Here is a 14,651-nt window from a genome sequence, read left to right on the forward strand (position 1 = left end):
TCATCCCTGTAACTATTCCCCAGGTTGTTGCTGTAAATGAAACTATGTTCTCAGTCATTTTACCTGGTAAAATAAGGGTAAAATAAAACATTTGCCACCACTATTTAAAAATATATATAAGTGGGGGAGGTATACGGTACCTGTAAAAAAAAGGGCAAATCAACACAATTATTTGGTTTTACGTAAAAAAAATAAAACTGGTACCGCATGCCATCATCACTTCCATTGATTTTACATCAGATGTTATGTTATATAGTGTGTACAGATAGGCTAGCACAGTTAGGAGTTTAAGTTAGACATATTAGCATACCTTACCTGGCTAAAGCCATGTTTCACTTGACTTGTCCACACCTTTAACTTGCCCTGCTGAATGCACAGGCAGACAGTTGGAGAGCTGAATGTCCCACGACAACAAAGACCACTATATCTTGGATTTTACATTGGCTGATGGGAGGTCCTCTTTGTACAGTATATGCCATAATTCAAAGCAACTAGAGGGAGACAGAAGACAGAGGAATATTAATGGTTCCTTGTACAGTATAATTAATTGAGCACTTTGCCAGAGGAGAAGGATCAATTTCCCATGATACCCGCTGTGGTGTCATTGATCAGTCGGAGGCAGTTGAGACCGGCATTAAACGTGGCAGAAATAAATATATTTCACTGTGTTAATAATTTCAATATGTTTTGTCCCATTACAAACAACACGAAATCAGGTGATTGGTTAAAGCATTCTATAGTACAATCACTTTCAAGGCCTCTAAAGAATATATAGACGAGTTCACAGCATGTAACCTTCATTATCATTGGGACCTGAACAATTAATCTAGATCAGGGCTATTCAATACGGTCCTCGAGGGCCAAAACACATCTGGTTTTCATTCTTGTCTTCTAATCAGTGACTGATTTAGACCTGTGTTTGTGTGTCCAGCAGAGAACCACATTGTAAATGTGTCAATAGCCAAAATTATTACCAGATTTGTGGCTGCTACCCACAAGTATGTTTTTGCATCTAAATGATACAACGGCACTGTAGGGAGGAAAGTAATGCAGATAGTAACTCAAAAACATGTAGACTGCAGCTGAAATCTCCATTTAAAAAAAAAATACATTCTGTTAATTTTTGGAGGGGTGAGTACTAGGCCTAAACACAACATCCAATAAACAATTAACTAATTACAAAAGTCCTGATAGTCTCATTCCAACAGTATTAGGAAATCTCATTACAGTTAACATCTCATGCGTAAAAAGTAGGGAGAAAGAAAACAGGGACCATATTTCAGAGTTGGGTTGTGTGAGGCTACGCTTTAAATACAATTTCATGACGACTAAGTTTCTCATAAGTGTTTTTTAAAGACCTCATCATTGGCAGTGTATAAGATAAAACAAAAAATAATCCTAGTAATGGTTGCACAAAAAAACTGTGCAAACCAAGCTCCCACATATTGAAATGAGCCCCTCCTAGCCTGTGTTGGGGGTGGTGTAGTCCTGTGTGGCTCAGTGGGTCGAGTAGCGGTGCTAGCCATGACAGGGTTGTAAATGCGATTCACACGTGGGATCAGTAAGTTGTTTCTGATAAGAGTGTCTGCTAAATGACTAAAATGTAGGCTAGCTTGTTAATGGGGTCATGTTTGCTGGGAATCTGATTGAAGCCTAAATATTTCAAATGGATTCAATGATTATCCTTTACTGTAGACGTAATGACTGTAGCTACCGGAATCTATTGTATAGAATGTTATAATAAAATAGGCCTAATAAAGCAAGTTTGTTTAGCCTACGTTGCAAAGCTATTTGTGCATGCTGGTTAAATATAGACAAATAAAGATAGGATAACTTCAAAATGCTGTGTGAATGATTTTTTATTTGATAAATACAATTGAGCCAACCAGGAAAGACTTAGATTTATTTGTGTTATTGTAGCCTAGTAAGCACGATTTTTAACAGTGCAGCATTTGGCCACAAGAGCGCGCCTGAGCCACATTTAGTGGCGGTGAACATGCCAAAATCGCCTTTCTCTTGTCCTAAAAATTGTGCACAAAAAAAGCATTCCATTCCAAACACTGTCAAAGCCACACAGGAGGCTGTCAGTATCTCTCTCTGTTTCGCACGATGATCCCTGAAAAGCCAGATGTCTTTGCTTTTTATTTACTTTTTCTGTCGTTCGGTAAGTATTGGTTGACTTACCGTTCTATTTGGAGCTATGCGCATTTTACTCGTGCTTTATGTGGCTGCTTTAAGCAGGGAGTAGAGCAAGCTAAGAATATGCGTTGTTGGGAAGCCGTGTTGCACATTGGAAGAGTTAACTTTAGCTAGCCATGTAGCTAGCCTAGAGATGACTGGACATTGCAAAGATTTGCATCTGGTTAGAAACTCTTAATTGGATTGGCTGCACATTCGTTCACGACTGTTTGTGTTACATTGTGTCTTTAGTTCTTTGTGAATCGCCTAAACGCATGTTTTTACTAGGATATAACCTAGACTCTGTGGAAGCTAGCGACTGTATTTTGAGTATAGTTTAAACTTCTTGACCAGTGGCATATTCATTACGCCGAATAATGTTGCAAAACGTTTCTTAAACGGAACCAAAGGAAACGGGGAGAGACCGAATGATTTGTCCAATAGAAACTTTCGTTTTGGCTCTGTTTCCATTTGGTTCTTATACGGTAAACGGTTTCCGAAATGAATATGCCCCAGTGTTTTGCAGGCTGCTGCACGCGCAGCTTGTGGGTGTGAGAGTTGTAGCCTTCGTTCTCTGAGAAATACTTTTACAATTGTATCTCGTTGTATTCTTTGATAACTTCACCCAATAACTCAACGCGATGCATGCATGTGCGACGAATTGTGTGCGACAGCAGCTCAGTGGCTAACTTTAAAATAGCGCGCTATTGCATTAATTCAGGTAACATATTAACTATACCTAAAGACTGCAGCCAGGCATAATGCATTATGATGTGGTTATGCATCGTAAGACTTGTCATAAGAATGTATAACCCATAAGGTCTCCCGAGTGGCGCAGCGGTCTAAGGCACTGCATCTCACATGCTGACCAGACCGGACAAGGCATGCAAAATAAATTTAGAAATCTATGTTATTCAATTATTGCACCCACACTGCTGGCGTGTGTCCTGCCTCTCCCATCTCCTCATTGGTTTATAGAAGCAGATACCCACGTGCCATCTCCTCATTGGTTATACCCATGTGGGTGATTGAAAGACAAACTGTTTTGCCGGTAGTCGTGGTAATACTTTGAAAGTTTAGGTGCCAATCACCGTATAAGTTCAAAGATGAAAAAGCCTGGAAGGAGGAGAGATGACAAGAAACGATTCGGTTGGCCGTTTTATGTGTGGATTAATTGTCTGAGTAGAGGACCTTGTGCATTTCAGGTAAAATAACAACTCAATGTTTATATCCCAGGACAAATTAGCTAGCAACATCAAGCTAGCTAAATAGGACAAATTAGCTAGCAAGTGCAAGCTAACTAGCTAAATTCCCATACATATTTAATGCTTTTTGACCTGTCCCTAAATTAATGTCATTGGTTTTGATATTTTAACCTGTGTGTCGTGATCACTTTTGGTGTAGGGGGACAAAATCAATTTATGCACAATAGCGCACGCGCGCAGCCGGTTTGAGTTCCGTGTCAGTGCCCGAGGCGTCACTACAGACAATAATGGTTCGAATCCAGGCTGTTTCACAACCGGACGTGATTGGGAGTCCCATAGGGCGGTTCACAATTGGCCCAGCGTTGTTAGGGTTTGGCCGGGGTAGGATGCAATTGTAAATAAGAATTTGTTCTTAACTGACTTGCCTAGTTAAATAAAGGTTACATTTTAAGTATTAATAATGATCAATTTCAATGATCCTGACTAAATGTTAAATAAGAACTTATAACGTATGGAAAATAATGTTTTTCTCTCTGTTATTCAGCAAACCTGGGTTCAAATTAGAGGTCGACAGATTATGATTTTTCAACGCCGATACCGATTAATCGGCAGATTATTTTTTTTAGAATTATTATTTTAGTTTTTGTAATAAATATGTATGTGTAATAATGACAATTACAACAATACTGAATGAACACTTTTATTTTAACTTAATATAATGCATGAATAAAATCTATTTAGTCTCAAGTAAATGAAACATGTTCAATTTGGTTTAAATAATGCAAAGACAGTGTTGGAGAAGAAAGTAAAAGTGCAATATGTGCCATGTAAAAAAGCTAACGTTTAAGTTCCTTGCTCAGAATATGAGAACATATGAAAGCTGGTGGTTCCTTTTAACATGAATCTTCAATATTCCCAATTAAGAAGTTTTAGGTTGTAGTTATTATAGGAATTATAGGACTATTTCTCCCTATACCATTTGTATTTCATATACCTTTGACTATTGGATGTTCTTATAGGCACTATAGTATTGCCAGTCTAATCTCAGGATTTGATAGGCGTGAAGTCATAAACAGCTCAATGCTTGAAGCACAGCGATGAGCTGCTGGCAAACACAGGAAAGTGCTGTTTGAATGAATGCTTACGAGCCTGCTGCTGCCGCCTACCAGTCAGACTGCTCTATCAAATATCAAGTCATAGACTTAATTATAATATAATAATCACACAGAAATACGAGCCTTAGGTCATTAATATGGTCAAATCCGGAAACTATAATTTCGAAAACAAAATGTTTATTATTTCAGTGAAATATGGAACCTTTCCGTATTTTATCTAACGGGTGGCATCCCTAAGTCTAAATATTGCTGTTACATTGCACAACCTTCCAATGTTATGTCATAATTATGTAAAATTCTGGCAAATTAATTGCGGTCTTTGTTAGGAAGAAATGGTCTTCACACAGTTCGCAACAAGCCAGGCCGCCCAATCTGCTGCATATACCCTGACTCTGCTTTCACAGAACGCAAGAGAAGTGACACAAATTCCCTAGTTAAAATAAATTCATGTTAGCAGGCAATATTAACGAAATATGCAGTTTAAAAAAATTAAAAAAAATCCTTGTGTATTGATTTTAAGAAAGGCATTGATGTTTATGGTTAGGCACACATTGGTGCAACGACAGTGCTTTTTTCGCGAATGCGCTTGTTAAATCATCACCCGTTTGACGAGTAGGCTGTGATTCGATGATCAATTAACATGCACCGCATTGATTATATGCAACGCATATAAGTTGGATAACTACACATGGTTGATGATATTACTAGTTTATCTAGTGATTATGTTAAGATTGATTGTTTTTTATAAGAAAAGTTTAATGCTAGCTAGCAACATACCTTGGCTTCCTGCTGCACTCGTGTAACAATTGGTCAGCCTGCCACTCAGTCTCCTTGTGGAGTGCAATGTAATCGGCCATAATCGGCTTCCAAAAATGCCGATTACCGATTGTTATGAAAACGTGAAATCGGCTCTAATTAATCGGCCATGCCTCTAGCTCAAAGACTATTTGAGTTCTTTAAAATACACTACATGACCAAAAGTATGTGGACACCTGCTCATCCAACATCTCATTTGAAAATCATGGGCATTAATATTGAGTTGGTCCCCCCCTTTGCTGCTATAACAGCTTCCACTCTTCTGGGAAGGCTTTCCACTAGATGTTGGAACATTGCTGCGGGGACTTGCTTCCATTTAGCCACAAGACCATTAGTAATGTCGGCACTGATGTTGGGTGATTAGGCCTGGCTCGCAGTCGGCGTTCCAATTCATCCCAAAGGTGTTCGATGGGGTTGAGGTCAGGGCTCTGTGCAGGCCAGTCAAGTTCTTCCACACCGATCTCGAGAAATGATTTCTGTATGGACCTTGCTTTGTGCACGGGTGCATTGTCATGCTGAAACAGGAAATGGCCTTCCCCAAACTGTTGCCATAAAGTTGGAAGCACAGAATTGTCAATAATGTCATTGTATGCTGTAGTGTTAAGATTTCCCTTCACTAAGATTAAGGGGATTAGCCCGAACCATGAAAAACAGCCCCAGACCATTATTGCTTCTCTAGGTAGTTGGTGTTGCAACCGAGGACAGGTGATTTTTTACGTGTTTCAGTACTTGGTGGTCTCGTTCTGTGAGGTTGTGTGGCCTACCACTTCGCAGCTGCGCTGCTGTTGCTCCTAGACTTTTCCACTTCACAATAACAGCACTTAGACAGGACCAGGGCAGCTCTAGCAGGGCAGAGATTTGACTAACTGACTTGTTGGAAAGGTGGCATGCTATGACAGTGCAATGTTGAAAGTCACTGAACTCTTCAGTAAGGCCATTCTACTGCCAATGTTTGTCTATAGAGTTTGCATGGCTGTCTACTCGATTTTATACATGTCAGCAACGGGTGTAGCTGAAATAGCCAAATCCACTAATTTGAAGAGGTGTCCACATACTTTTGTATATCTAGTGTAATTTGAGGGGAGGTTTCCTGGACACAGATTAAGCATAGTCCTGGACTAAAAAGTGCTTTCAATGGAGATTCTCTATTGAGCTTGCTTTTTAGTCCAGGAATAGGCATAATCTATGTCCGGGAAACCGCCCTCGAGTGTTTGTCAGGTGGGCAGTGTTTGCTCTTTTGGGACTTTTCTATTGGTTCCATTGGAACAGGCAGGCTCATTGGAAGAGGCAGGCTCAATCAGGCACAGCTAAAGCATTTGAAATTATTTAAAGGCCCCCACCAGAGTGCAATGTCGCCCCTATTTCAGCGTAACTTCTGTCCTAGAGCGTAAATTGTAGTTTTTAGGTTCTACCTCTGAAGAATGACGCAGGCTGCTAATACATATTCACAAATTGGGCGTGGGAACGCTGTGGTGATTTCTATCTCCCAAAAAACTGAAACTTGACAAATGATCCAAAGGATGATTTGTAATTTGCTGGTAAAAAAAGTGGAGGTGCTAAAACACACCCCATACTTTCATTTGCTCCATGGCTCAGGCAGCCAAGCGTAGACTACGGCGACAAGCTGTTTGGCTCAGCCAAAGATGATCTATTATATTGCTCCGCTCAGTTGCGACTTGTGAAGATGGAAGTACTTTGCAGGTGTTTATGATTAATAAATAATGCCTTGCTGGTGGGTGGCAACATTCAAATAAAACCCAGCCTTGAAAAGAAACGTAGACTCTAAAGTAGTTGCATGTCATATCATAGGGGAAACGCATGGCATTGGCATGAAAAAGATCAGAAGTTACCCCTTCGGATTTCCCACTTCAACCTCAATATATCATACTTTGACTAAAACAATGACTTATTGACTTATCCTTGTGTAACATTATGGGTAGGCTAAGAAAAAAAAAAGTGAATTTCTGAATTTCTGTTCTTGTGGGCGTTTAATCATTTAGGATTTGAACTCAGGTCTGCTTTTCATTATTCACCATAGTGGTTACAGATTGTTGTTACTAACAGCCTCATGAACATTAATGTAATTGTTGAATGGCATAAGTGAATGGAATAGATGTTACATGAATTCATCTGTAATACCAAAGGTTTATAGACTAGCCTATTGTATGGGCAACCAACTCGCTGGCCTTGTCTTTAGTGTCCATCCTGAGATTGAAAGATTGGGAGTTCGATCCCTGGCCGAGTCATACCAAAGACTGTAAAAAATGGTCCTGCGATAGAATAGCATCCTGTCCAGGGGATATACTTGTACATCAAGCTGCCTCACGCTACAGAAATAGTATATGGTTCCTGCTTCTATGAGCTGTTCCGTCTCCTACCTACTTCTATTGTATAGACAGATCATTGCCTTGCTGTGGTTCAAGCAGATCTGTGGATGCATAGCCTTCCTGACCGGACTCACGTGGTACACTGGTCTGGACAAGAGTCCATTTGTTGGCGCAATATTCACACAGAAATTGGCTTGAGCTTTGATTGGTTCAACAACCAATAAAACCCTGGGGGGGGGGGGGGGGGGGTGGAGAAAACCCAACAGTTGTATTGGAAGGGGGCAGCACTCGGTGTGTGTAGTTGTCCATGTGGGTGTTTAATTAAGTGAGAGGGGAACTAATCGACACTTCACTCTATTGTTTTGTTAACTGCTGTGTCTCAAGCCACTATCATTCAGTGTCCAATTTATATGAATAGAAAACCCTGAAAGTTCTTAAACATTCAACCAAACAATGCATGTACCGTGGGACTATATTATGGCTGAAGGTTTTAGCCCTGAAACCTTGAGTGCTAAAGACCTGTGTGTGGATGGTGCTCAGAAATCAGCTCTCATCATGTCATTGGTGACTGTATAATGCATGTTTATATACAGTACAATATGATGCGTATCAGGGTAAGGGTCAACTACAATATCAATTCAGGCAGTAAATTGAAATCCATTTCATGAATTGAGAATGGACAATTATTTTCTATGGGAATTTGTCAATTCAGTAATTCAATTACTTCAACCGCTGAATTGATAATCACAAGAACTCCAACCCTGATGCACAGAATTAGACTAGAATAACAATAGAGTAAAATATTTCCCTATGATGGGAGTCAGGGTGAAAGAGGAAGATAGTTTAATCAGAGGAGCAACTGGATATGTTCGACCCTTAATTTCTGGTGATACCGTCAGTGTTTTGCCATAAAAGCTAATTGCTCTTTCCTCCATCCTAGAGCCAGAGTAGTTCAAGGCTCATCTTCTTGACCAGCAGCATGATTAATTCTATATTTTTACCTTTGCATGTGTGTGCGTGCTACCAACCACGAACGACATGACGGTCTCACAAAATCAATACATTTTCATGAAATAGGGCCTACCTTGTTGGTTTTTCCAAGTCCTCTCACTGGGGGTTAAAGGTGAAAACAGTTCTAATAAGGAAAGGAAAGGGCAACCGGCTGAACAAATGTTGTCGTCACAACCAGTAAGAGGAAATGGCTTTGAGGCACAGGAGATCACGCATGCATGAAATGTGGTGACACATGAAAAGCTTTCAAACAAAGTTCCCCTCGCTCTCACATACTGACCACATTGCACACACCATCGCACGCAACTTGATTTTGTCCACCCACACCAGACGTGATCAGGACACGCTGGTTGAAATATCAAAACAAACTCGGAACTTGGGGACAGGTCAAAAAGCATTAAACATGTATGGCAATTTAGCTAGCTAACTTGCTGGTGCTAGCTAATTTGTTCTGGGATATAAACATTGGGTTGTTATTTTACCTGAAAGGCATAAGGTCCTCTACTCTGACAATTAATCCACAGATAAAACCGTCAACCAAGTTCCTTTCTAGTAATCTCTCCTCCTTCCTTTAGGCTTCTTCTTTGGACTTGATATGGCGGTTGGCAACCAACTGGAGAGTGGACCTCAGTTCATCTTTCAATGAGGAGATGGGAGAGGCAGGACTTGCAGTGCTTCGAGCGTCACAAATAGAACCAAGTTCATTTTATTTTATTTTGCAGCGCGTGCAACACGTCTGGTCTGGTCAGCATATTAGACCATGTACATAGCTCACTATTCTCTTTGATATTTTAGCAATCTGTCTCATTGCAAGTGAATTGGGAAAGTGAAAACAGCAAGGCTAGCCTAATTATATGCAGGCAGCGCACGCCAAGCTGTCTTTTCCCTATCTTTCTCCAGGGACCTCCATGAAAGATGGCAAGTTGCGACAGATGTAGCAGAATGGGGAGTGAACTTGGATGTTTTCCTACAGGAAGCTGCGATTCGAGCCAAATGTTGCATTTTTAATCCTAGCTGATAGGATTGAGAGCCTGGAAGACCAGATGAGAATGTTGCAGATTCTTTCTGGTGGAACCCAGATCGTTTGTGTTACTAACTCTGATTAATCCATCATTAAGTGGATTTTAGACCGCTTCCCATTTCTCAACTATTAATCAAGATTGGGATTTCGCTCTCCGAACTTTTGTAGTTTATCTTTGGAATAATTTACATGCAACTGTAACACCCCTTCTCTCTAAGCCAGTGAACAGGCACAAGACAAGGTTTAGGTGAAATTGGCCTCCTCTCTGCTGAGGGAGATCTTATTAAAAACCCATATAAAAACCCTTATTTAAAAAAAGAAAATTTTAAGATCCTCTTAACAATCATATGAAATGGTCCTCAGATACGATACGTTTTGCCTATCATTTTGCCATTCACGTCAGGTTTATGATAATTTCATAGTGGGTAAAGTGATACTTAAGGATTTTGGCAATGAAGCCCTTTACAGTATCTACTTCCACGAGTCAGATGAACTCATGGATACCATTTTTATGTCCCTGTAACCTGTACGGAGGTAGTTATGTGAGCCAATGCTAATTAGCGTTAGCGCAATGACGGAGTCTATGGTATCTGCTAGCAGTTACCATAGACCTCTAGTCTATGCACCAACGCTAGTTAGCAACTTCCTTCAAACTGCACACAGAGACACAAAAATGGTATCCACAAGTTCATCTGACTCTGGGGAAAGTAGATAAAGGGCTTCAAAATCCTGAAGTATCCCTTTAAAGTCCTGGTCTGCCCACCCACTATATCTAACTATAAGAGGAGCTAATGCAGTCATCACTATGGACATCATTCAGCTCTACTCTGTCAGCTGTAATGAATTGCTCCCGCACAGTAGGAATTAAGTGTGTCAGTTGTACTGTAGCTACTGTGTGATTGAGCTGTACTGTGGTAGGTCTATAGAATTGTATGGTAGTGAATTATAGGATCTCTATGGGTAGGTCTGTGTGTGTGTGTGTCAGCTGTACTGTAGGACTGTGTGTGTCAGTGTATTTCAGCCATATGGCAGCACTGTGTGCTACATTGTTCCTTTAATCAGCTGTTCTGAAGGCCCCCCTCCAGTAAAACCATGTTCCTATTCGGCCTGGTAATAAAGAAATGCAGCGGCCATAACTAAAGCCAAACAAGTTTTTTGTGTGTGTGTCCGCACGGCAAGCGTTTGTACATTCTCTATGCCAAAACAGTACAGAGTTACTGTAGTCACTCACCTTTCTAGTCATCTTGAAACAGCTAGTTCTAGTCTTGAAGTCACTTAGGGGAAATTCAACGGTAATTGAATTATGCTTTGACTCGGGTATTTCACTCTAAAATCTATGCCAAACAAAAATCATTGATTTCAAAGTTTAACAACCCATACAACTCTATGCACAAGGACTACTTTGAACAATTTACACAGTCTTTGAAATCAATACACAGTATTTTACAATAACACATTTACTGGATGATCTGTGCCGATACAATGTTTGGTAACAGAATTATGGTAAAATCTCCCTCAGTTTTTTATGCGACCACGTTTTCAAAAAATCTGTTCCGAATTAATATTCAAAGATGTCTGCAGAAAGAATGAGGTGGTGTCAGCTACAGGGCTGTGGCGGTCTTGGAATTGGAGGTTACAGTAATTGGCCAGGCCAATATACACGGTCAATGACATAACTGTTAAAGGTTGGCTTTATTTCTGCAGCTTCTCTATTACCATTACACATCGTTATTATCAGTAGCATTTCATTATTTTTATTACCTTATTACCTCTAAATATTAGTCTCGTATACAAATTAAGAAATGTCAGAAAGGAGAGGATTGTCACATTTTCATATTGACACAACTTAACACAGGCTATCGGCCTCAAAAGAAACGTGCAATTTCGCTATTGCATTACACATCGTTACTGGTTTCTTTCCTTTTTCATTTATTTTTTGTATTGTTTCTGATGTGTCCATTTTGTTTAAATGTGTGTTACTGTTGTCTTAGGCTTTTAAGACCCTATGTAAAAAAATAAAATAAAAAATAAATTCTGTTTGTACACTTGTTTACATGGATGCTTCTTAATAAAATGTACTTTAAACCAGCCATTACACTTTGTTATTATCATGCCATTTCATTATTATTATTCAGGTTATTAATAATAAATATTAATTGACAAATTAAGAAATGCCTGGTTGGATAGAATTTGTCACATTTTCGTATTGACACAGCATGACAGAGTCAAAATAAAGATGTATGCCCACCTTGTCCTTGTCTGTTAACTTTTCTGTATATACAATTTTTTAATCTGGATCCTATTTTGACGCTAAAACCATTCTCACGAAGTCCGATGTGTTTTTCCCCCACTTTAATCTAAATATTTGCATAACTTCACAAACCCTACTGTTGCTGCCATTTGATGGCATATGTTCTTCAAAGAGAGCATGACGTAATGGGCGGCAGGTACCCTAGTGGTTAGAGTGTTGGACTAGCGTTGGATCGAATCCCCAAGCTGACAAGGTAAAAATCTGTCGTTCTGCCCCTGAACAAGGCAGTTAACCCACTGTTCCTGGGCCGTCATTGAAAATATGAATTTGTTCTGACTTGCCTAGTTTAATAAAGGTTACATTTTTGGGGGGAGAAATAACGTAGCATAAGTTCCTAGAAATATGCCTTTTATCAGATCAGATCATGCTAGGAGTGTCCAGACAGGCTACTTTATGAAACTTTCTGAATGGATGTATAGGCCTATATTGTTACAAATGACGAGTCACCCATGATTCACCAGACAATATTTTGAAAGAGGAAGCAAAGTATTTTAAGCATATGTTTTCATTTCAGTCTCATCCATCTCCACTAACTGAAGTTAATTGTAAGGATTTGTTTCTATTATTAATGTAAAATTTAACAGCTGTACAGAAAGACTCATGTGAAGGCTAAATTACAGAGTTGGAACTTCTTGATGCATTTAAAAGCCTGTAAGTCCGGAATAACTCCAGGGCTGTATGGCATACCAGTTGAGGTCTACAAAACCTTTTTTGATGTACTCAGAGGACTGTTATTAGCATGTTTTAACCACTCTCATAAAAATGGTAGGTTATCAGATACTCAACAAGGTCTGATTTGAATTACTGAAACAGGACTCACGTGATTAAATATAAAGATCCAGTCCATTAAAAAAATTGGAGGCCCCTTACACTTTAGTGTTGATGCAAAGATTCTAGCATAATGCATATAATTAAAAAGGTATTGCCAGATATTATTCACCCTAATCAGTTTTTTTTACATGGACGATACATTGGAGATAATATAATACAAGTACTGGAAACAATATAGTACTATTAAATATAGCTGACTTTGAAAAGGCCTTTGATAAAGTACGACTGGAGTTTATATATATATATATATATATATATATATATAATGCCTGGAATATTTACATTTTGGAGAATATCTTATACAATGAGTTAAAGTTATGTATAGTAACCCTAGGTGTGAAATAGTAAATATTGGCTAGTTCTCAGAAAGTATTAAACTGTCAATAGGAGGAAAACAAGGTTGTCCACTATCGGCATATATATTTATTATGGCCATTGAAATGTTAGATATTAAAATCAGATCCAACAATAATATTAAGGGGCTAGAAATCCAAGGCTTAAAAATAAAGGTTTCATTGTATGCTGATGATTCATATTTTCTTATAAATCCACAATATGGATTCCTCCACAGCCTCATAGAGGATATAGATACTTGGATTACAACCAAATTATGACAAATGTACATATTGGATCACTAAAAAATACAACTTTTACATTACTGTGTAGTTTACCAATAAAATGGTCTGATGGGGAATTGGAAATACTCCGTAGTCATATCCCGAAAGAAAGGAATGATCTCACTGCAATATTTTTTTAATACAAGGTTTACCAAAATAGATAAGATCTTGATACCATGGAAAGGAAAATACCTGTCTGTTTGTGGAAAAATCACCCTGATTAACTCTTTAGTCATATCACAGTTTACCTATTTGCTTATGGTCTTGCCTACACCTAGCGACTTGTTTTTTAAATTATATGAGCAAAAAATATACCTTTTTACTTGGACTGTCAAGTCAGACAAAATTAAATGGGCCTATTTATATAATTTATATAATTTCAGAGGGCAGAAATGATTAAATATTAAAGCATTAGACCTCTCACTAAAGGCTTCAGTCATACAAAAATTATACTTAAATCTGAACTGGTTCTCTAGCAGATTAGTAAGAATATCTCACCCCATGTTCAAGAATGACCTTTTTCCCTTTATTCAGATTACAAACTCTCACTTTCGGTTATTTGAAAATGAAATTATGATAAATAAAAAACCATACCAGTTTCATGTAAGGACCAAAACATTTACAGCTCTGCCATATAGATTGCAAAATAGTTGAGAAGAGATTTTCGATGTACCAATTCCATGGCACATGGTTTATGAACTGATACACAAAACAACGCCAGATTCGAAACTTTTGATTTTTTTATTTAAATTATTATTCAAAATTCTTGCAACCCAATATAATGTTATATATATGGGGGATACAACCATCCCAGCTCTGCAGATGTTGCTGCAAAGAGACAGAATAATTTGTTTTCGTACTGTCCTTATGTAGCTTTTCTACTGAAGAAAGATGCCTAGGGTCCCTGCTCATCTGCGTGAACGTGCCTTAGGCATGCTGCAAGGAGGCATGAGGACTGCAGATGTGGCCAGGGCAATACATTGCAATGTCCGTACTGTGAGACGCCTTAAACAGCGCTACAGGGAGACAGGACGGACAGCTGATCGTCCTCACAGTGGCAGACCACTTGTAACAACCTCTGCACAGGATCGGTACATCCGAACATCACACCTGCGGGACAGGTACAGGATGACAACAACAACTGCCCGAGTTACACCTGGAACGCAAAATCCCTTCATCAGTGCTCAGACTCCGCAATAGGCTGAGAGAGGCTGGACTG

General features: G+C 39.1%; 1 protein-coding gene across 2 annotated transcripts in view; it reads left to right on the forward strand.

Moving 5' to 3' along the window:
* The first annotated feature begins 1,978 nt into the window (after window positions 1-1,978).
* The window catches only part of LOC115137514 (beta-1,3-glucosyltransferase-like), a 167,276-nt gene continuing 154,603 nt past the window's right edge, over window positions 1,979-14,651 (forward strand). For both annotated transcript variants that reach the window (XM_065024671.1, XM_065024672.1), the window contains exon 1: window positions 1,979-2,164. In XM_065024671.1, coding sequence (XP_064880743.1) covers window positions 2,110-2,164 — 55 coding nt within the window. In that variant the 5' untranslated portion in view covers window positions 1,979-2,109. The remainder of the gene's footprint in view (window positions 2,165-14,651) is intronic.

The sequence above is a fragment of the Oncorhynchus nerka genome, linkage group LG11, assembly GCF_034236695.1.
Source record: "Oncorhynchus nerka isolate Pitt River linkage group LG11, Oner_Uvic_2.0, whole genome shotgun sequence".
Taxonomy (NCBI): domain Eukaryota; kingdom Metazoa; phylum Chordata; class Actinopteri; order Salmoniformes; family Salmonidae; genus Oncorhynchus; species Oncorhynchus nerka.